At 43.9% G+C, this 24,583-nt stretch overlaps 1 protein-coding gene across 2 annotated transcripts in view; it reads left to right on the top strand.

Annotated features, from left to right (window-relative positions):
- LOC127598891 (ephrin type-A receptor 6-like) overlaps window positions 1–24,583 on the top strand; it is a 59,665-nt gene that overhangs the window by 25,153 nt on the left and 9,929 nt on the right. For both annotated transcript variants that reach the window (XM_052062455.1, XM_052062454.1), the window contains exons 7-10: window positions 11,139–11,294; window positions 12,145–12,495; window positions 23,711–23,835; window positions 23,937–24,099. In XM_052062455.1, coding sequence (XP_051918415.1) covers window positions 11,139–11,294; window positions 12,145–12,495; window positions 23,711–23,835; window positions 23,937–24,099 — 795 coding nt within the window. The remainder of the gene's footprint in view (window positions 1–11,138; window positions 11,295–12,144; window positions 12,496–23,710; window positions 23,836–23,936; window positions 24,100–24,583) is intronic.

Below are 24,583 nucleotides of genomic sequence, written 5' to 3'. Positions count from 1 at the left end.
TCTCTCCCTCCCGTCAGCCGTAACAAAGGGAATTGGGCCTGATCACGCCCCGCTTTCCAAGCCCATAGCATGCTGCCAGACTGTTTTGACATCTCTGTCGAGTGCCTGATTATTCCATTCCTCTCATTCAGCGTCAGCCACCGGAGGATTACTCAAAGATCGGCTGGTTATATCATGACCTAGATAAGGCAACATCATAGTGCTAATGCTATTTGTTCCATATCCTTTCATCACTACAGGGGGGGGCTAATAGACACGTCTTTTGGAACATGACTGGAAAGCCAATATCGATGCAAAGAAGAGCAAAAAAAAAAAAAAATAACCCCCACCCCCGCAAGTGCGCTAAACGATTCCTCGTTTTCGCATCCAAAGATTCTTTGGCTGTGGTCTTTTCCACGTCGTGTTTTGCGCCTTCCAAGCTCACATTTCATTTCCGACGGAAGATGAACCTCTTCTTATGGTCTGACCGAAGAGCCTCGCTGTGATAATTTCGACGATAATTATTACAAATCCGGCATTGTTGTGGGGGATGGGGGAGGGGGGGTGGCTTCATATCTACCTCAAGTTTTGCTAGCTTAACCCCTGTATGCTCCAAATTAAAAACGCCTTAAGTTACACTTTTTACAATTTTTGTAATGATGTATTTTGTGTTATAAAAACATTTTCTTTTTTTTTTCAAACACTCAAAATGTTCAGAGGCATCTGTGCTATCCATACATATATAGTTTTTATTAGTTCTTTGGGATTTTCTATTCTTTATTTTTTGAAAAAGGAAAAAAAAATGTGTCTGGAGGTCCCAACCAAGCCCTACTAACAATCCCGACCGGACGTGTTCATGTAAAATGCATCGGTTTGAAGCCTCCTGCAAAAAGGCAAACTCATTTGCGATCCTCTGGCGCCACCTAAAAGTTGCAAAATTGGAATGACCTCAACCCAACAATGTGGCATGCTTACGTCTGTCCAAGCGAAAACAAAGCGATTGACGTAAAACTCGTGTGAAATGCATGTATACACATTAGGTTTACGATGCATTCAAAGATATGAATTATAATGGGTCTCTATGGTGCAAAATATGTAAATTGTGAAGATTAAGGTATCAAAACGTTTTTTTATTATTGCTGCAATGCCTGAGAATTATCAGCCGGTGACGTCATGAAATTTAGGCCATTTTAGAACCCCTCCATAAGTTTCAGCTCTCTCGTGTTTTTCTGAATGACTTTGCCTTTGTTTCAAAGACATCATTTTACATTTATCGCAAGCGGTGCACTACGAGGGTTAAGGGCGCCTCGGACTCTCGATGGTGCCAAAACGTTTGAACGAAAAGCAAATTGAAATGAATAAAAACAATTGTGAGTTCATATGAAATCGGCATCAGCATGCACACTGTGCGTCGTCTGTGTTAAGTTGGCTCTTCATTCACTCTGGTTGCTGTATCGTAGAGGCAAGAGACAAGAGAATAGTCAGTTTGTTGCTGCGTTTGTTTTCTCCAATTATATCGCACAAAACACAACTTGTATTTTGGGAGCTGAAACGGTCGTTTAAGTTGGAACAAATTTAAAATATCAATTATTGACATGTTTTTTTTAAAAGTTGCGGTTAGAACACTGTTCTGTGAACTGTGATTTCATTGATGTGAAACACAGGAAAACCAATTTCCGCTCAAGCAAAACGCAAAACGTTTATTTGAACTGCCCAACTTAACAATTAAGGGCGGCCCGGTAGGCCAGTGGTTAGCACGTCGGCTTCACAGTGCAGAGGTACCGGGTTCGATTCCAGCTCCGGCCTCCCTGTGTGGAGTTTGCATGTTCTCCCCGGGCCTGCGTGGGTTTTCTCCGGGTGCTCCGGTTTCCTCCCACATTCCAAAAACATGCGTGGCAGGCTGATTGAACACTCTAAATTGTCCCTAGGTGTGAGTGTGAGCGTGGATGGTTGTTCGTCTCTGTGTGCCCTGCGATTGGCTGGCACCCGATTCAGGGTGTCCCCCGCCTACTGCCCGGAGACGGCTGGGATGGGCTCCAGCACCCCCCGCGACCCTAGTGAGGATCAACCGGTACGGAAGATGAATGAATGAATGAACTTAACAATTATCAAAGTTCGGTGCCTTGTAATTTTGAGTTCACCCGAGTAGATTTGTTTTCTTTTTTTTGGGGGGACGTGCAGCTGTCACAATAGCAAGTCACTCACATGATTTGTTCGTAACCAAGGAAATTCAGAAAGTGTTCCGTTTTTACATTTTAAATAGTTCTGTGTTATTTGATAAATGAAAGGCAATATTTTTAAAAAAGTGGACTTCTTTTGTTAATATAGAAGTCAATCGCTGCTTAAAATCTCGCCAAGGGCACCTCTTTGGTTGGGGCCACCATGACCCAAATACAACACACCCCGTGCAAAGGCGCAATCTTTTCCACAACAAAAATGCCTCCGAGAAACACATTGAGTTGAAGGTTGAATCACGTTTCGCCAGATTTCGCAATCAAACCTGCACGGCCTTTCTTTCTCTTCTTTGTCTGTGACCCTCAGCACCAGAGGTCAGTTGACCTCGCATAGTTTGCGCTGCACTCTCTTCCCCCTATTGTGCCGCAAGGCCCCGGATCGATTGGCTCGGATGAGCCATGAGGAAATCGATACGCTTCTCTTAAGTTTTATCTGAGTCATTGTCCATTAAGGTCTGTGTTTACCGCGGCGGCCCGGAACGCCGTCCTCCCAGAACGGAGCATCGCTCATTCCCTCTGAACTCACCATCTGCATATCAAAGGCGGGAGACCAGCGTCAACACGCTTTCTGGCTCCATCTGTTTCTGACAAGCAAAAGCCAAGAGAAAACTTCCAGCTTCCGACATCTAAACAACACTTATCAAGCGTGTCATGACATTTGTGCAAATGCGCATGACGAGGGCCTGCAGGTGATCTCTTTAAGCCGTGTCGCTGAAAGTCTCAAGGCAGAAGTGTGCGTGTGCATGTGTGTGTGTGTGTGTGTTAATATTTCTCTCTCTCACTCATATATATATATATGTGTGTGTATATACAGTATATATGTACACGGGCGGCCCGGTAGTCCAGTGGTTAGCACGTCGGCTTCACAGTGCAAAGGTACCAGGTTCGATTCCAGCTCCGGCCTCCCTGTGTGGAGTTTGCATGTTCTCCCCGGGCTTGCGTGGGTTTTCTCCGGGTGCTCCGGTTTCCTCCCACATTCCAAAAACATGCATGGCAGTTCTGATTGAAGGGCGGCCCGGTAGTCCAGTGGTTAGCACGTGGGCTTCACAGTGCAGAGGTACCGGGTTCGATTCCAGCTCTGGCCTCCCTGTGTGTTTGCATGTTCTCCCCGGGCTTGCGTGGGTTTTCTCCGGGTGCTCCGGTTTCCCTACACATTCCAAAAAACATGCATGGCAGGCTGATTGAACACTCTAAATTGTCCCTAGGTGTGAGTGTGAGCGTGGATGGTTGTTCGTCTCTGTGTGCCCTGCGATTGGCTGGCAACCGATTCTGGGTGTCCCCCGCCTATTGCCCGATTCGTTCATAGTTTGAAAGACCGTCAGCGAGGGGATAACGTGTGCACGTTAATGTTCGCTTGAGTCAAACTCTTTCTATTCGTATGCAATTGTTAAGTTATATGTAAATTCCGGTGTAAAGGTTTTTTAGCCTCTAGAGCAAATTTGCATTTTATTTTATTATTATTATTATTGTTTTTTTTTTTATGAGGCCACTGTTGGTTTGCATTGTGAGGCCATATTTTTTGTGAAAATTGCGCCTTTCATGAATAAGAATGCCCTGGCTTATAAAATGCCAAAGAAGTGATAGTGAACAAATTGGATTGAAATTGCTTTCTGAAGGTGATCTTCGTGGCTTCGAGCCGAGTGCAACAAACGGCTGCAAACTCAAATAAATCTGTTTCTCGCCTTTGGCACAAGCTCCAACGTAGGCGCGATCTAACATGCAAAGCGAATATGGTTGAATGGTCAGTGACCGGATCAAATTACAAAATAACTTTGCTCATAAGGAATAAAGACGGGCATGATTTTGAATACGGCTCTCAGGTGCGATAGAGATATTTCTCATCATTTACAGTCGAAACATTTACTTCTGCAGACTCTGATCTGTCCTCGGGCCTTGAGATCGTCACTTTTCCTATGTGTGTCATCTGGCTTTTGGAATTTGTCTTGTGCAGAGAATTGTGAAATCTCCAAATGAAAATGTACCGAGAGTGCTTTTTGTGTCAAGAAAGTTAGATCGACAGCTGGTAACAAGTTAGATTCTGTATGATGGGCATTATAAATGCTCCTGCAGTACCTTGGGAGTCCCCAAAGTCAGCAAATATATTCAAAACTTACTATATCACAGTAAGTCGCAGTAACAAGCAATATTTTTTTTTGTTATGGCTTCAGAAAAGGTCAGTGCAAGAAAATATTTTGTGTCATATTAATACCCATGTATAAAACTCCCCCACCAATTTAGAATCTTTTTGGGGACTGAAAGGGGGGGGGGGGTTGATTGGTGTGGGGAAATGCGTCGTATGCATTGGATTTTAGAGTCAGTGTCAGTGAAGCAGAATAATACCAAGAGATGTTATTATGGTGTGCTGTGGGCTGAGAGTGATCATTCAAATGGAAAATATTTCAAAGAGTGTATGCTATACTCTCGTTTAGTGCCGAAATTATTATTCACTCATAACTCGAGAAGAAGATTTGTTTGGTTTTTTCTTTTTTTTTTAGATTCATCATATAACCTTCAGTTTATGTGCGATCATTTTCACCCAAATTTACTGTGACTGCAATATTAGTGGATGGGGAAAAGGAATCACTCCACAATGTTTTTTTGTCAACTTCTGATGGAAACGGGAAAGGAGAGAGACACGTCAGGAACGTATTAAAAAAAATGTGGCAGAGAAAAAGCACATGATGGGAAAGGAGGGCTGGTTGAGACAATGAAGGGAAAAAAATGAGATTGGAGAAATTGGACAAAGGTGTAGTTGGAACGTGTGGTTTTGCAGAATGATCCTTAAGAAATATTTGGATATATATTTAGAGTAAAAGAGTTTTTAACGTCAGGTTATTATTATGCTAATAGCTTTTTAACGCCCATGAAGACATGAATTATTTTCCGAAATGTCGGGAAACGCGAGCGTCTAAACTATTATTTATGCACCCGTTTCACTTTTCAGGGATGAAATAAGCCGCTACCCTAAATAAGACGATAACTATGGCTTGAAACCGTTTGTCCGTCTGTCAATCACACTTTTCCGAGAGAATCTTGGCAGCCGTGCCGGTATTTGTGAGCGGGTTTGTTTTACCGCATGTGTCGAAAACATCAGCATCACGGCGGGATGGATATTTGTGGCTGCGAGTAAAATATCCCTGCAATATTCAGATGGACCGCTATGAATTTTACATCAGCTATTCAAGGTCTAGCCTGACTGCGGCGCACGGGCCTTTTATAGACTCCATTATAACGCCTTCTAACAGAAGTTGTCAACAAAAACTTTGGGCTTCCTGCAGCCAAAACATTGTCAGTCTACTCCTCACTACGCCGGGCCATAAAAGAGGAAGGTCCACAAGGGAATTCACAAAAAAAGTGAGGAACCACATTACCTTTTTAACTGGATGTGTTTTTCCTGCGCAAACCTCATGCGAATGTCCAAACTCTCACTCGGCACTTCTCAAATAGTCATGAATCCCCGCTTCAGTGTCAAGCGCAAGCACTGCAGATGTCACTGAAGACTGAATTTGAACTGGATTTTTTTTCCCTTTAAAGTACAGTCTCGATTATTTTCATTATTATAATTTTTTTATTATTAAATTAGTATTTTTAATGTAATTATTTTTGGTCTTTATATACCAGAATACGGGCGGCCCGGTAGTCCAGTGGTTAGCACGTGGGCTTCACAGTGCAGAGGTACCGGGTTCGATTCCAGCTCCGGCCTCCCTGTGTGGAGTTTGCATGTTCTCCCCGGGCCTGCGTGGGTTTTCTCCGGGTGCTCCGGTTTCCTCCCACATTCCAAAAACATGCGTGGCAGGCTGATTGAACACTCTAAATTGTCCCTAGGTGTGAGTGTGAGTGGGAATGGTTGTTCGTTTCTGTGTGCCCTGCGATTGGCTGGCAACCGATTCAGGGTGTCCCCCGCCTACTGCCCGAAGACAGCTGGGATAGGCTCCAGCACCCCCCGCGACCCTAGTGAGGATCAAGCGGTTCGGAAGATGAATGAATGAATACCAGAATACATTTTTCTCTTATAACACAAGATATGAATCCAGTATAGCCTTTGGGCTTTAATTAAATAGGTTCAACAATACAGAGGTTAGGGGTTTGATACCGGCTCCGGTCTCCCTGTGTGGAGTGTGTGCATGTTTTGCCCGTGCCTGCGTGGGTTTTATCCGGGTAGTCTTGTTTCCTCTCATATTCCAAAAACATGCATGGCAGGTTAATGGAACACTCTCAAGTATCTCAATTATCCTGAGGTGTGATTATTAAGATATCCTTTATTTGTCCCACACTGGGGAAATTAAAATTTTTTATTATGAGCACGAATGGTTGTTTGTCTGTGTGTGCCCTGCGATTGGCTGACACCCGGTTCAGGGTGGAATCTGCCCAATGCTCGAAGACAGCTGGGATTGGCTCCACCCCCATCGTGACCCTTTTTGAGGGAAAAGCAGGTCGGAAAATGGATGGGTGGTTCAACCATTCTTATATTGGAATATAATAATATTATTATTTTGCCAGATAATAATCTGGCAAAATGTATGTTGAATAAATATAACTCAATCTGGCTTTCCCGTGCTTGAACCTTACGTGTTGTTTGTACCAAATTCTAAACCCTCTTTATTGGTATTCATCAAACTGTGTCTGGCTTGTACACTTTGACAGTGGAATGCCGACATCCCTCCGGAGTATTCTTGACGTCTGTTAATGTATTTTCCTCCAATAAGAAAAGGATGCGGCTACCATCCCTGACTTGTCTTGTGTGAAAAGAAAATCGATGCGTTTTGAAGGCAAATTAATACAATGGACTTCAATGGCCAAGTCACAGGCTAAGATTCTTTTTCCAACCAGAAGGCAAATTTGTCCGGAACAAGACTCACAAAAAAATGAATGTTGCAAAGGAGGTTGGCTAAAGTGTCTTCGTGGGGTGATTTTTTTTTAGCAGTCAATCACAGAATTCCAATTTAACGATGCTGAATGTCAGCAATTTATTCACATTTGAATGGTTTTATTCCATATGCACTGTGATGCAATATAAAATAAAGACCATCATTGTACAAACACATGTGGTTCTTACTGGATGTACTCTACTATACTGTAACTCAGGGGTGTCCAAACTTTTTGCCAAGGGGGCCAGATTTTATATGGTAAAATGTGGGGGGCCGACCTTGGCTGACATTCTTTACATTAAACAACAATATTGTTCAACAAATTTTAGTAAGCCAGTCTGTTTCACATTTCCATTTTTATTTTAGTTTCAACAATCTTAAGAATTTTTTTGGTTCATTTGAAACAGGTATATCACATGCAACTGCTTATTCACTTGACTTTTTCTTAAACAGAAGTTTCCTGAGTGCAAATTGATTGATTTGAAAGATAAAATGTATCACCACGACTTTTCAATAGTCACAAAACCTTTGACTGGAACAACAGGGAAATGAACAAGCAATACACATCCACAACTGCAAGGATCATTTGAAATATGACATATCAGTCAATTTTATGTTCAATAAACAAACCAAACCAAACCAATATAAACACGGAGTGATGTCTTGTTAACTCGTGAGTGATGCCCTCTAGTGTCTAAATGCTATTACTCATTTAGTGAATGCTATTACTCATTTAGCCACTAGAGGGAAGCAGTACTCTATGAAACATCACTCACCAGTCTACGAGACCTCAGTCAATGCAACACGTGTTCCATTGCGCCCAACCTGCGGGCCAGACGGCACTGACTTTATGACAGGGGCCGAGGGCCGGATGAAATTCGACCGTGGGCCGGATTTGGCCCGCGGGCCGGACTTTGGACATGCCTGGTCTAGATTATTTTAATTATTATTATTATTTTTTTATTATTAAATTAGTATTTTTAATGTATTATTTATGTGGTCTTTATATACCAGAATACATTTTTCTCTTATAACACCAAGATATGAATCCAGTATAGCCTTTTGGGCTTTAATTAAATAGGTTCAACAATACAAAGGTTCAGGGTTTGATACCGGCTCCGGTCTCCCTGTGTGGAGTGTGTGCATGTTTTCCCCGTGCCTGCGTGGGTTTTATCCGGGTAGTCTGGTTTCCTCTCACATTCCAAAAACATGCATGGCAGGTTAATGGAACACTCTCAATTATCTCAATTATCCCAAGGTGTGATTATTAAGATATCCTTTATTTGTCCCACACTGGGGAAATTAAAATTTTTTATTATGAGCACGAATGGTTGTTTGTCTGTGTGTGCCCTGCGATTGGCTGACACCCGGTTCAGGGTGGAATCTGCCCAATGCTCGAAGACAGCTGGGATTGGCTCCACCCCCATCGTGACCCTTTTTGAGGGAAAAGCAGATCGGAAAATGGATGGGTGGTTCAACCATTCTTATATTGGAACATAATAATATGATTATTTTGCCAGATTGGCCAAATGTATGTTGAATAAATCTAATTCAATCTGGCTTTCCCGTGCTTGAACCTTACGTGTTGTTCGTACCAAATTCTAAACCCTCTTTATTGGTATTCATCAAAGTGTGTCTGGCTTGTACACTTTTGACAGTGGAATGCCGACATCCCTCCGGAGTATTCTTGACGTCTGTTGATGTATTTTCCTCCAATAAGAAAAGGATGCGGCTACCATCCCCGACTTGTCTTGTGTGAAAAGAAAATCGATGCGTTTTGAAGGCAAATTAATACAATGGACTTCAATGGCCAAGTCACAGGCTAAGATTCTTTTTCCAACCAGAAGGCAAATTTGTCCGGAACAAGACTCACAAAAAAATGAATGTTGCAAAGGAGGTTGGCTAAAGTGTCTTCGTGGGGTGATTTTTTTTTAGCAGTCAATCACAGAATTCCAATTTAACGATGCTGAATGTCAGCAATTTATTCACATTTGAATGGTTTTATTCCATATGCACTGTGATGCAATATAAAATAAAGACCATCATTGTACAAACACATGTGGTTCTTACTGGATGTACTCTACTATACTGTAACTCAGGGGTGTCCAAACTTTTTGCCAAGGGGGCCAGATTTTATATGGTAAAATGTGGGGGGCCGACCTTGGCTGACATTCTTTACATTAAACAACAATATTGTTCAACAAATTTTAGTAAGCCAGTCTGTTTCACATTTCCATTTTTATTTTAGTTTCAACAATCTTAAGAATTTTTTTGGTTCATTTGAAACAGGTATATCACATGCAACTGCTTATTCACTTGACTTTTTCTTAAACAGAAGTTTCCTGAGTGCAAATTGATTGATTTGAAAGATAAAATGTATCACCACGACTTTTCAATAGTCACAAAACCTTTGACTGGAACAACAGGGAAATGAACAAGCAATACACATATCCACAACTGCAAGGATCATTTGAAATATGACATATCAGTCAATATAAACACGGAGTGATGTCTTGTTAACTCGTGAGTGATGCCCTCTAGTGTCTAAATGCTATTACTCATTTAGTGAATGCTATTACTCATTTAGCCACTAGAGGGAAGCAGTACTCTATGAAACATCACTCACCAGTCGACGAGACCTCAGTCAATGCAACACGTGTTCCATTGCGCCCAACCTGTGGGCCAGACGGCACTGATTTTATGACAGGGGCCGAGGGCCGGATGCAATTCGACCGCGGGCCGGATTTGGCCCCCGGGCCGGACTTTGGACATGCCTGCTGTAACTCTTTAGTCTTTATTTGAAAGAAATGCTAATTGAATCTAAATCCAGCAAAGCTCCGAGGTCAATTAGTGGAGCCCGGGTTTCAAAGCAAACACGGTGATGTGGCATTTCACTGTTATGCTGCACACAAATGGAATACTGTAATTTGTCAACAGAAGTGACGTCAGCCCTAAGAGTGAAGGCTTTATAAATCCAGGTTAAAAATGATGCCCACCCACAAATAGTTTTGATTAAGTTCTTTTCACATTTTTGTTGTCGTTTTAATCAGCTACTTTTGTTGCCCTTGTTTTGACAACGAATTCAGCTGCTTGCGCTTTTGGCTGTGTGAAGCACATTGAGTTGCCTTCTGTATGAAATGCGTTATATAAATAAAGTTGCCTTGCATTTGCTCTTGCCTGTAAATTGTCATCAATCAGAAGGGCTTTGTGTACAGTAGGTCCCTTCAAGTAACTTTTGAAATGTGACAGCGAGAGTGCTGTCTATACAGTGCAGTTTGTGCTGCGTATCTTGTTTAATGGGCAACTAAATAAAATGTAAAAATAAAAAAAAAGGAGGGTGGCCCGGTAGTCCAGTGGTTAGCACGTCGGCTTCACAGTGCAGAGGTACCGGGTTCAATTCCAGCTCCGGCCTCCCTGTGTGGAGTTTACATGTTCTCCCCGGGCCTGCGTGGGTTTTCTCCGGGTGCTCCGGTTTCCTCCCACATTCCAAAAATATGCATGGCAGGCTGATTGGACGCTCTAAATTGTTCATAGGTGTCTTAGTGTGCCCTGCGATTGGCTGGCAACTGATTCAGGGCCTGCGTGGGTTTTCTCCGGGTGCTCCGGTTTCCTCCCACATTCCAAAAACATGCATGGCAGGCTGATTGGACGCTCTAAATTGTCCATAGGTGTCTTAGTGTGCCCTGCGATTGGCTGGCAACTGATTCAGGGTCTACGTGGGTTTTCTCCGGGTGCTCCGGTTTCCTCCCACACTCCAAAAAACATGCGTGGCAGGCTGATTGAACACTCTAAATTGTCCCTAGGTGTGAGTGTGAGTGCGAATGGTTGTTCATTTCTGTGTGCCCTGCGATTGGCTGGCAACCGATTCAGGGTGTCCCCCGCCTACTGCCCGAAGACAGCTGGGATAGGCTCCAGCACCCCCCGCGACCCTAATGAGGATCAAGCGGCTCGGAAGATGAATGAATGAATTTTAAAAAAAGGACCATATTCAAGAGTTTTTTTTTAATGACTTTTTCTGTTTTGGTGGATTTTCCTTTCTGCGTCTCCCTTTTTCCAGCTTGTAAACCCGGTTTCTTCAAGCCCATTGCTGGGAACATGAAATGCTCCCAGTGTCCTCTCCATAGCTCCAGCCACGACCAAGCCGCCACCATGTGCCACTGTGAAAAAGGCTTCTACAGGGCCAACAAGGACCCCTCAACCATGGCTTGTACAAGTAGGTAGAGCTGAAATAGTTGCAAAACAGTCGTCTCCTTCTTTTCATAACCGCCCCTTTCCATTGCAATAACGCCCTCCCTCCAAATGCTTTGTGTTTTTCACGTCCGTTCGACATGGCTTCGATTGTGAGCGATGCAACCAATGCGGCTTCATCATAGCCCTCGCAGGTTTTAATGTGTTTTTGTAATTGGCACCCACGGCGCTGGAATAAAATCCCGAAGCTTCTGACCACCACCCACCAACTCACCCACACATGGCACTAAAATATGCGCTCGCTGCTTAAGTTGTATTCACGTTGCCAAATCAGATACTTCATCACCAAGTGAGAAGGTTCACACGTGTATCGCTCGGTGTAAAATTAGACCGCTTGTTTCTCAAAGGCCTTGCTTTGTTTTATTTTGTCTGCGTGAGTAGTTGGTTACAAGAACCTCCTCTGCGCATCACTTTTAAACTGTTCCTGTAAGCATCTTCCCACTTGAAAGAAAATTCAAAGTCGTTCTGAAAGGAAAAAAAAAGCCTGTATTGCAGGTTGTTTCCTCATGATAGTCACTCTTGAAGGGCGATCTCGCTCCAGTTTTTGCCTCTTAAGTTGTAAGTGCATTGACTGACAGTGTAATCAGTGTAATTACACTGTCAGTATAAATTAATTACACTGACAGTGTAATTAACCGTCATCAGACTTCAGTGATCGCGCCGGAATGTTTAGGAATGTTTTCTATCTGAAGGGTGCCTTTTGCTAACCACTCCCAATGGCACCGAACGGGAAAATTGTTTCAGGAAGTTGTCGCGACATCATGCGCAGCTCTCGCGACACGTTGTGATATTACATCTTGTCTTTCTCCTGGCAGGGCCTCCATCGGCACCCAGGAACCTGGTGTCGTTAATCAATGACACGGCCCTTTTCCTGCAATGGATGCCTCCGAGTGACACAGGAGGCCGCAGCGACATCACTTACAATGTCCTATGCCAGCGCTGTGACGGCGACGGTGACAGCGGCGGCGGGATGCAGTGCGATCCATGCGAGCCGGACCTGAGATTCATCCCGCGGCCACTGGGTCTGACTGGGATTTCGGTGGCCATACTCGATTATGCCACACCGGCCAACTACACTTTCATTGTGGAGGCTGTTAATGGTGTGTCCGGGCTTGGCATAGCCGCACGTGCGCTGATCAACGTCACTGTCAATACCCACCAAGCTGGTGAGTGTCTCTTTTGACTCAGCGACGAAACCTTGGGACTGTCTTCAGTACAGTTCAAGCTGGTGGTTGTATAATTTCCATTGACTTGTTTGAGGTCCATTATTTGAGAACTGTATAATATGCTTTGTATGGACAATTGGGGCGGCCCGGTAGTCCATTGGTTAGAACGTCGGCTTCACAGTGCAGTGGTACCGGGTTCGATTCCAGCTCCAGCCTCCCTGTGTGGAGTTTGGATGTTCTCCCCGGGCCCGCGTGGGTTTTCTCCGGGTGCTCCGGTTTCCTCCCACATTCCAAAAACATGCATGGCAGGCTGATTGGACCCTCTAAATTGTCCATAGGTGTCTTAGTGTGCCCTGCGATTGGCTGGCAACTGATTCAGGGTCTGCGTGGGTTTTCTCCGGGTGCTCCGGTTTCCTCCCACATTCCAAAAACATGCATGGCAGGCTGATTGGACGCTCTAAATTGTCCATAGGTGTCTTAGTGTGCCCTGCGAATGGCTGGCAACTGATTCAGGGTCTGCGTGGGTTTTCTGCGGGTGCTCCGGTTTCCTCCCACATTCCAAAAACATGCATGGCAGGCTGATTGGACGATTCTAAATTGTCCATAGGTGTCTTAGTGTGCCCTGCGATTGGCTAGCAACGGATTCAGGTTGTCCCCCGCCTACTGCCCGAAGACGCCTGGGATAGGCTCCAGCAACCCCCGCGACCCTAGTGAGGATCAAGCGGTCCGGAAAATGGATGGACAATTGGTGGAGCATCTGTTTGGGGGCGGGGCTACATAGTGGCCACCCATTGTCACTCTCTGGCCACTCCTCCGGCCACTCCCACACCTCGGGGAAAATGTTTATTTGTGATATTTCTGCCATTTTCACATGGATCTAACATTATTAAATGCTTGGCCACATTTTTTATTAAAGATTAATATCATATTTATAGAATAAATATACAATTAATCTGAATCTAAAGCATCTGTCTTAAGGATACGGATTTGTTACAGTCACCATCAATCAAACTCATTTCTCACACACCCGAGTAAGCAAACAACATTGGCTGAGAAATCATTGTTTATCATACCATCCACAGTCACGGTTTCATAAGATGCCCACATATACCACTCAAATAATACAAGCAGGTACAAACCTAAGTGAAAAGTTACACTTAGTAAAAAAACAAAAAAAACCAAAGAGATTTTATTGGAAAGTAAAAATTAGGATGTGGGATTAAAAAAAAAAGTGATAAACTTATCAATTCAACAGGGCATACCACAATGTATGTTTGGAAAAAAATCAGTTTTCAAAGTTGTCATTCTCACACGAATGTATCAGAATCCTTTCCTTTGCAAATAATCCTTCTATATCATTGGCAAAATGCTCAATGCGCATTCAAGATCAATTAAAATATTCCGCATTGGGTGTAATACAAATGTGGCTGCAAAACTGGGTCGCCATTTTAGGTAGCCGAGAAATCACAATCATGAATATTTATGTTCAAATCTTTGGCGTGACATATGTACGCCATTAGTGCCGGCAGACATTTACGTATTTGTTGTGGAGTCGTAGTTGGTCTCTTGAGCTTTCATGTTTTCGTTAGTGGAGGTTGCGGTTTCCGTTTTGTGCCGTTCATGTCAAAAGGTGAAGCCCATTTTGGCGCTTGGCTCGGCCATTTTGAAGGCGGACTTTATCTTCATTTGCAGATCCCCGCTGATCTGAGGTCATCTGCAGTGTGTAATCCTCACCGGTGCTTTGTCTTGGCCTTGAATTAGGAACCCAAAGTTCGTTGGAAATTTGAACTCTCGTTTCTGCGGAGACAAATATAGATTGAATAATTGATAGATCAGCATAAACTGCGGAAAAGCTGTAGAGTTGATGAATAAATTATGAAGGGTGCATATACAGCACGTGTGCTCATACCTTTCCCCTTTTGATTGTGCAAGAAGGTCAGGGCAGGGATAACATTGCTGGTGCAATTAAAATGCCTTTTTTGTCTCAAAGTCACAAAGAGTCTTTTTCCAACTTCTCCTTTTGTAGTAATTAGGCAGCACTGGAAAAAAAAAATATTGCCAAAATGAGGGTCTCCCGACTCTCCCTTTGGCTGAGAATTTGGTCAACCGGGAGGAGCTCGGAGTTGAGCCGCTGCTTTTTCGCCATCTAGAGAAGTCAGATGAGGTGGCTCGGGGATGTGATCAGGATGTTGCCTAGACGCCTCCCTGCATGGTGAGGTGTTCCGGTCACGTCACTGGCGAGAGTACAGAATGTCTTCATGTTGGCTTGGGAACGCCTCAAGATCCTCTGGAAAAGCTGAACGAAGTGGCTGGGGATAGAAAAGTCTGGTTTTCTTTCCTGTTAAACCCGCTAACACTGCGGACCGACCCTCGATAAGTGGAACAAAATGGATGGATGGATGAATCGGATGGATTAGCCAAGTTTGTTTTAAACAGCCACCAAGACAAGAGTCATGTTACATTTCAAGCATCCATCCATCTGTCCATCCCTCCATAGCCTATCCCAGCTAACCATGACCACGAGGCGAGTACACTCTGGATTGTTGTACTGCATATTTATATCAGCTTTACGAATCATCCAATTGTTTTAAGAAAAAAAATATACCATACCACGTTTCCAATTGTCCTGAGTTTGCCCTTTTAAGATGAAGGCGCATGTTTATGAGTTAGTATTTTTCCAAGCCGAAATGTTCTGCTTTTGGGTTGTCATCATGTGGAAACCAGATGTCAGGTATGTTATGTGTGTCACAAACCATCCTGAGGCCACCAGACTGGCAGGAGGAAGTTGCGATGCAAAATAATCTCTGGAGAGGTGAAGCGGCCCGGGGGGATGTTCCCATTAGGGTGCCGAGAAAGGATTAACTTGTCAAACTGCCTCTTCTCAATTGACATACTGTATGTGCACACACACACACACACACACACACACACACACACACACACACACACACACACGCGCGCGTTCAGGCATCGACACCTTCTGCGCTCACCACCTACAGTCTTGCATGAGTAGTAAGACAGCAGCCCACCTGCTTTCTATATTAGCATACTATATGTATATATATATATGTATGTATATATATATATACACACACAAACACTTGATTTTATATGGAATCGATATCCATTTGCTAGGTGAAAATGAAAATCAGTTGAAAGTTGTTTCATTCCACTATTGAAAGTTTGTGAAATGATTTTCAGTTCAACCAAGAGAAATGAAAATGATCGAGATGAGAGAATTCAAGTGTAATTTATATTTGAATATGACAGCAGGAAAGAAGTGGATCACATTGTCTTTTGAATTCGGTTCTTGCAGTGTGATGAAGGTTGGTTCCCCGGAAGCTTGACGCTGGACTGACAGAGGATAGCCAAAGGAATCTTTATGAGGGAGAAGGTGGCGACGACATATCTGTGTAGTTGAGAAGGGCTGGAGGGAAGTCAGAGAATAGTTTGAATAGTCACGTTTGGTTGGCTGAGAGGGCTAGCGTATCAGGGTGCAATTTTAAAAGACATGTCATTGTGCCAAAAATGAAATATTCAATTTTATAAATGGTAAATAGAGTGCTGGGGCGGCCCGGTAGTCCAGTGGTTAGCACGTCGGCTTCACAGTGCAGAGGTACCGGGTTCGATTCCAGCTCCGGCCTCCCTTTGTGGAGTTTGCATGTTCTCCCCGGGCCTGCGTGGGTTTTCTCCGGGTGCTCCGGTTTCCTCCCACATTCCAAAAACATGCGTGGCAGGCTGATTGAACACTCTAAATTGTCCCTAAGTGTGAGTGTGAGCGTGGATGGTTGTTCGTCTATGTGTGCCCTGCGATTGGCTGGCAACCGATTCAGGGTGTCCCCCGCCTACTGCCCGAAGAAAGCTGGGATAGGCTCCAGCACCCCCCGCGACCCTAGTGAGGATCAAGCGGCTCGGAAGATGAATGAATGAATGAATGAATGACTGAATGAATGAATAAATAGAGTGCTCTTAGATAGTGCTTTAGCTAGCTGTTTTCCAAAGCAGCTACGTCAATCAACAGAAAGTTTTTGGGGCACTTTTTTTTTCACTTTTGGTCATGTTTTAAATCCAATGATGTTCTGTAGTACCAGCTAGCTAGCGCCAAGCTAACCTGGGATGGTTTGTTTCTCCGTTCCAACATATAAGTTTGCAAACTCCCTTCATGTTAGGCAACACAAGCCAACAGTGAAGTAATGACAAAGTTGTTGGTACACTGCCTGGGTGGGCTTTATTAACTGATTGCTGGAACAGTTTAATTTAATGTTCATTAGCCGGCTAATGCGCAAACGCTTCCTGGTGTCACTCTCGAGCACCACGTATCACACAACGCTGTGTAGCCCTCATATACGCGCATATATCATATCAGTCACCAATCAAACATATTCCCCGAGTTAAAAATGCGCTTGTAACATCAAAATGGAAGGGAAAACTTTTAGTTGTTTGGTTTTTTTTTCTATATTTTGCGGCAACCCAATGAGAGGGGACCGTTACTTTGGTAACCTTTCCTAGAGTTGAGTCAAGTGAAACTTGACATGTTTGGAAAGAATCCAGAAAAAAAAAGAATTACACAAGACACAGACCAGTGACAGTTTGACAAGTGTTCTTGATTCCAGAGGGGTGATGTGTCTGATCTGGCTCTCCGACGCGGTCAGCATACTAAAAATGCAGACGTGCCGCGTGTAGCTTCTGCAAGCAGTCACACGAACCGGACGCGCTGAGTGAAGGCAACAAACAAAATGACAAAAATAGACTTCATTTGCATATATATATGCCCAGCTATGATTCAAACGCGGTGCAAAGTTTCACGGGTTTCTTTTTTTATTTCCCTTGGCTTATTAGGTTGATGGCTTTAGGTGAGACAGGGACACTTCTCAATGCATCAGCGCGAGGAGAAGAGTGCAGGACAATCGCTTGAACGCATTCAACGGTGAACTGCACTCCGCTTCTAAATATACTTCCATTATTGCTCAGCAAAGCGTTATTCAAGCTTTATTCAACCCTCAAATTTCACCGCACTGCCAAGGGGCGCGCGGTAGCATAGGCGGCGGAATCATCGCTCCGTTTATGTATTTAAACAAGTCACCATGTGGATGAAAACATATGAATTGCTCTCTGTCCAGAGTAGTTGTTGAATTAAAAATGACACACATCAACTCTTTTAAGAAGTAGAATAAACATGATTACATGGATTAAAAAAAAAAAAAGCTACAGACGAGAATATGAAATTATATTTCAGCACGAGCTATAAAATAAGAGGCTCCGGTGTGCATCCCACGCATTCACACCTGCGCTACGGCCGCCCACGTGAGTCCACCGCCCTCGAGATGCACGCTTATCCCAAGTGGGAACCAGGCCATAGCATAGCTAGCGTAATATCGTGTTAAACGTGGCCAAAGTTTCAACTAATAAAGTCATGCGTGCTTTTTTTTTTTTGTCGTCTGCATATTGCTTTTTTTTTACCTTCTTCTCAGCATAATGCGTTGTCCTTACGAGGGGGATTGTCTTGCTTTTGCTCATGGCGCTCCCGCTTTTCTCTGGTGGGCTTCGCTTCTGTTTTCATCTTCCTTCCTTTTGAGAATAAGGCCGACATCTATTTATATGCGCAGATACTGTCGAGATCCGAGCCTCATGGGACCATCTTCACAGCTCTCCCAGCTTCCCTTCCTCCGCTTCTTCTTCCCTCTCCACCTCCTGTCCTTTCCGTATATTGTCAACTATTACCTCCGTCTATATACTGTGCTGGAGGTGACTATTTCATTTATTCTCACATCGTTTGGCATCTTTTAAGCTTGACTAAACTCGTCTTTCAGGTTTCCGCTACTCCCGCTCGTGCTGCCGACGAGTCCTAAAACGGCGATAAATGGCCGCTCATCAATGAAGGAGCTCGTTGGACAAATATCTGAACAGCGTTTTCCTTCATCTTATTTCCATTCATTCATTCATCATTCATCTTCCGAGCCGCTTGATCCTCACTAGGGTCGGGGGGGGTGCTGGAGCCTATCCCAGCTGTCTCCGGGCAGTACGCGGGGGACACCCTGAATCGGATGCCAGCCAATCGCAGGGCACACAGAAACGAACAACCACTCACACTCACACTCACACCTCGGGACAATTTAGAGTGTTCAATCAGCCTGCCACACATGTTTTTTGGAGTGTGGGAGGAAACTGGAGCACCCGGAGAAAACCCACGTAGACCCTGAATCAGTTGCCAGCCAATCGCAGGGCACACTAAGACACCTATGGACAATTTAGAGCGTCCAATCAGCCTGCCATGCATGTTTTTGGAATGTGGGAGGAAACCGGAGCACCCGGAGAAAACCCACGCAAGCCCGGGGAGAACATGCAAACTCCACACAGGGAGGCCGGAGCTGGAATCGAACCCGGTACCTCTGCACTGTGAAGCAGACGTGCTAACCACTGGACTACGGGCCGCCCTCTTATTTCCATTTTATTGCAATCATGTCATAGTCCACAATACATTTCATATATCCAAATGTAGATCCCTGCATCAGTATCTGTTCCAGGAGGCCCCCCCCCACCTCATGCACAGAAGTGAATTTCCAAAATGAACACACTCACTGAGATATGAAGAGAAGTGATAAGAAATTTGACAACGTCCATCCCAAGTTATGCGTTATCTTGCCCCGTAACTCACTTCTCTCTCGAGTTGCATGGGAAATATTTTTTTTCAAAGCAACATTCCAAAACCTCCACAGAGCGAAACATTTCCAATTTAAAGTGTGGGCGATGTGTATGCATGGTGATACATTCATAATAGTTCTCTGCATTGAGAGATCCCCTCTGGAAGTCTGGATTTTTGGCAGGGAACATCCTCCTCCTCCTCCTCCTCCACCAAGTGGTGTGAGCTATGCATTTTTATTGAGCCAGACACACTGAAAATCACTGCATTGGCTTCGTTCAGCATAACCGTGACGGCTGATGCACCTGCCTAGAGAATGAGAGGTCGTATCACGCAAATGTTGCATCTTGTGCCCGTATTTACTTGAGTCGTGGTCACTCGTATTTTTTTCCAAATAATACGGAAAACAAAAAATGTGCAGGTGGTCGTGGCGACGGGCTAAATGATTCTGATAGGTTCGTATGCATATTCTGTTTGGAGATTCCTGCGCTTGTGTGGCGCTCTAAATTGTCCATCGGTGGCTGTGACTGGCTGTCTGTTGTTGTTGTTGTTGTTGTTTTGTTTTTTTAAAGTCAGCCTGTAAGCCGCCTGTCACCCTTTCCCCCCCGTAACCTTGCAGTGCATTAGCAGCATAGCAAACGGGGGGGGGACATGGATGTGAAAACAATATCGGAAATAATGGGCGCCCCGGTAGTCCAGTGATTAGCACGTCGACTTCACAGTGCAGAGGTACCGGGTTCGATTCCAGCTCCGGCCTCCCTGTGTGGAGTTTGCATGTTCTCCCCGGGCCTGCGTGGGTTTTCTCCGGGTGCTCCGGTTTCCTCCCACATTCCAAAAACATGCATGGCAGGCTGATTGAACACTCTAAATTGTCCCGAGGTGTGAGTGTGAGTGCGAATGGTTGTTCGTTTCTGTGTGCCCTGCGATTGGCTGGCAACCGATTCAGGGTGTCCCCCGCCTACTGCCCGAAGACAGCTGGGATAGGCTCCAGCACCCCCCGCGACCCTAGTGAGGATCAAGCGGCTCGGAAGATGAATGAATGAATGAATGAATGAATGAATTTCCTGTCAGCTCAGCTCCCCCCCCACCCCCACCCCCACATGATATTCCATTGTGCGTCATGCAGTTTTCAAAGAAAACATGATCACAAACATCCCGCCCAGCGTCACAACCAAACAACAACGTGAAATCTGTTCTCATTAGCAACTGATTAAAATAAAAGATCTCTTAGTGGGAGCAGTTATTTCCCTCGGGATGGGATTATATTTGAAAAAGGCACAGCAAAAAAAAGGAAATGAGACTCAGTCAACTTGAGTGTTGTCTTCATCCTCGTCTAAAGTGGTCAGAATTGGAGTTAAATGCAAATAAACGATACCGTCTGATGATGCATAACACAGGGACGCATTTATTTTCATCTCAAAATGCTCCGAACGCACAATTTGGGACGGGATGTTGATATTGCATAATTTGTTTTTACCTGTTTGCGCTGCATTCGGCTAGCCTAAAATGTTGGAGGGATGAGGCAACTCATCCACCGAAAAAAAAAAACAAAAAACTGAAATTTAATTGGGGGCGGCCCGGTATTCCAGTGGTTAGCACGTCGGCTTCACAGTGCAGAGGTACCGGGTTCGATTCCAGCTCCGGCCTCCCTGTGTGGAGTTTGCATGTTCTCCCCGGGCCTGCGTGGGTTTTCTCCGGGTGCTCCGGTTTCCTCCCACATTCCAAAAACATGCGTGGCAGGCTGATTGAACACTCTAAATTGTCCTTAGGTGTGAGTGTGAGTGCGAATGGTTGTTCGTTTCTGTGTGCCCTGCGATTGGCTGGCAACCGATTCAGGGTGTCCCCCGCCTACTGCCCGGAGACAGCTGGGGTAGGCTCCAGCACCCCCCGCGACCCTAGTGAGGATCAAGCGGCTCGGAAAATGAATGAATGAATGAATGAAATTTAATTGCACAAATGAACCACGTTGCCAATGTAACCAAATAATAGTTTTGCCTCATTTTTGCACCTTTGTGTTGAGGGTGTTCCATTATTTTTGACTCGATACTGCGTGTTCTCCTGACCACCTTCTTCCACAACAGGAAGGGTGCGCGTTACCACAAACACGAGACATCAGAAAATGTACGAGTCATCGGCCCTTGCAACGCAAACAGAGAATAGAGAACCAACCGGTTTGTTATTTCTATCAACTTTGTCATTTAAAACGGAAGAAAGCTTGATTTGTCACATATTGAATAGTTCTCATTTCTGAAAGTTACTTTGTGGATATAAACCATACACAAACATCATTTTGCACCTCGGGCAGTCAGCATCCGACTTCTACATTCCGTTCTCACTGCCCCCCCCTCCGCCGCCCCTTCCGCTAGATTTGACTTAAAATAGCTGCAGCGGGTGTAGCTGTTGAACTGTGAAGCATCCTGTCGGGTTGAGTTGCTGCTCGAAAATCTTCGGTTTCATGACAAGATGTGAAGTAGCGTCTGCTTGCGACTTAGTGCGACGTGTCACCTCTTTCAAGAGCTGATTTGTGGCTTTTGGCCTTTTACATCTCCGGCTGGAAATGATGAGGACTCTTTAAGGATGCCACTCCAAGCCTGAATTAGCATTCAAGTAATAAACTCCTGAATGGCACTTGCTACCTTTAGCAAGACTGCACTTGGATCTTTTAGTGTGCTTCTATTTACTGAGGGGTTTATGAATAATTGATGGTAAATATTTGGTTCTCTCATCAAGAACGTCTTTGCTTCTATTCCTGCATCTTAGTAAAAAAAAAAAAAAAATCAACAAAAAACGTAAATGTTGACGACAGTCACAGCAGGTGTGCTTTACTTAGCAAACTAGGTTATCTTCGGCAGGCAAGTGATTATTTATGTTTTGTCCACTGAAAAAAAAAATGGTGTGTTGAATTGAATGAATTTTATTTGGTTAAGCGGTTGAACAAAGTCAAATCATCTGGATTTTTATTTTTATTTTTATTTTTAATTTAATTTTTATTTTTTTTAAAGCAAATGTATCGTCTATGTCAGGGGTCAGCAACCCAAAATGTTGAAAGAGCCATATAGGACACCCCTACCCCCACCACCTCCAAAAACAAATATGTCTGGAGCCGCAAAAAAATAAAAGCCTTCTATAAAACTTACAATGAAGGAAACACATGCTGTATGTATGTAGGAGACAGGACTGTCTCAGAATTACTAATTTTGTAATTTCCTCGGTTGATTTTTTGTTATGGTGCATTGTTTTCGCTTTTCTTAGTGTCAGTGAAGTGATCATTAATTTCCGTTTTTCTGAGGCTGTCTTTGAGTACCTCTCGAGACGAACGAGAAGAGAGAAGGCACGGAGTCGGACGCAGACTTGTCTGTGTTTGTCGAGACTCTTAAAAGCATAAATTAAGTGTACGTTTTAAAAAAAATAACACCACAACTCTCCTTTTTCGGAGCTGCAACATGTATCTATAGCTATTTGAGCTATATTAGCCTACTACTAAAATATGTTTCCATTTTCAAACATTTATTATAAAACTCCAGGGGGCCACTAGATGTCACTGAAGAGCCGCAGGCGTCTCTCGAGCCGCGTGTTGCCGACCCCCGGTCTAAGTAAATAATGGATCAGGAGCTAAATGATTTTATTTTAGGCAACCATTCGACAAAATAAAGTTTAGTAAATTCAACACGTCTTTTTTTTTTCAGTGTATGTGCCAGCGGCACTTTTTCTTAATTAATTTACTCAATTTTATTTTGTAGAGTGGTTGCACCAAAGAAAACCATCTGGATTTAGATATTTTTGTATAGCCAATGTAAAAAAAAATAAATAATAATAATTAGATCTGGAACCAGATGATTTTTCATTCATTCATTCATTCATTCATCTTCCTAACCGCTTGATCCTCACCAGGGTCGCGGGGGGTGCTGGAGCCTATCCCAGCTGCCAGATGATTTTATTGTGTGCAAACGCTTGATGAAATAAAGTTGAGTCAAATCTTTTTTCCAGTTTATATGCCACCGGCACTTTCTTCAGTGTATTTGTGTGTGCATTTATTTTCGATTCATGAAACTCATTTCTTTCTTTCTTTTTATGATGTCTGAAGAGGCTTTAGAAATGCTGTGGTGAAAACAACTCTCTGAAACCCTTTCGAGTCCACTTCAATCAATGAATAATATCTGATGTGAGCTTCTTTCGACATGTTTGCAGACTACAGTCGGTTTTCTTGCTTTAGATGTGTTCTTTATAGTTTTGGTCAATGTTGACTACATTTGGGCTTATGTTTGACATATATCAAATTGGGATATCATGCCAAACATTAAAGACGGCTTCACTCAAGTCAAACCGGTCAACCGAATGATTTCATTTAAAAAGGGTGAGATCGGTGGTGAAAGTGCTGGCATGTCGAGTGATGGGTACACCTAGTAAAGAATAGTACGGTTAAATATAAGATAAGATAAGATTTCATTTATTCGTCCCACACTGGGGAAATTTACATATTAAATTAAATACAAATTAAATAAATATAACCCCGGAGGATGAATGTATCGCTCGCAGGAGCAGTTGTGTCATCTCTGTGGTCCCTCGGGTCCTTAGGTCCTGCTCTGGTGGGTGTCATCAAGAAGGACTGGTCCTCTGAGAACAGCATCGCCCTCTCCTGGACAGAAGAGGAACATCCACCGTTAGACATCATCGACTATGAAGTCAAATACTATGAAAAGGTGATTCGATTGTCTATTTTGCACTTTATACTTGCTGGACAGTTTATTTTGTTGATATATATTTTTCTCTCTGGGTTTTGTTTCCTGCGGTTTTTTTTTAGGAACAAGAGCAGCTGAGCTACTCGTCTACACGAACGAATAATCCGAGCGTGGTGGTCACGGGGCTCAGACCCTCGAGTGTCTACGTCTTCCACGTGCGTGCCCGAACAACCGCTGGCTACACCGCATACAGTTCCAACTTTGAGTTCTCTACTTCAGCCGAAGGTAGGATTCGACAACCGCTGAAAGTCACTGCGGACATCTCATCAGTGCTTCTTCGAGCATGATCCATTTCTTTAGCATGATTGTAAACTCGAAGCTCCGTTCAACGTGGGCTGCTATACTTGAAATCGTTTCCAGGGATATATAGTGCTCTCCTGAATCTAAAGCGGAACTATCAAAAGATGCAAAACTTCGTTCGGGATATTCTTTATAAACTGTATACATTTCCATATGTGTGATAAACACTCCCGCACTCGCCACAACGTTATGTAAATTAGCAACGTGAGAGCAAGTACGAGAACTGTCCAAAAATAGTACGGACAGGACCGTGATGTATTGTATTTTAGTTCTATTTTAGGGGTTGTATTATTATCCTTTCATTCATTCTTCCGAGCCGCTTGATCCTCACTAGGGTCGCGGGGGGTGCTGGAGCCTATCCCAGCTGTCTTCGGGCAGTAGGCGGGGGGCACCCTGAATTGGTTGCCAG

Source organism: Hippocampus zosterae, chromosome 4 (assembly GCF_025434085.1).
Source record: "Hippocampus zosterae strain Florida chromosome 4, ASM2543408v3, whole genome shotgun sequence".
Taxonomy (NCBI): domain Eukaryota; kingdom Metazoa; phylum Chordata; class Actinopteri; order Syngnathiformes; family Syngnathidae; genus Hippocampus; species Hippocampus zosterae.
Note: the sequence above shows the minus strand (reverse complement) of the source record. Positions and strands in the feature narration are given on the sequence as shown.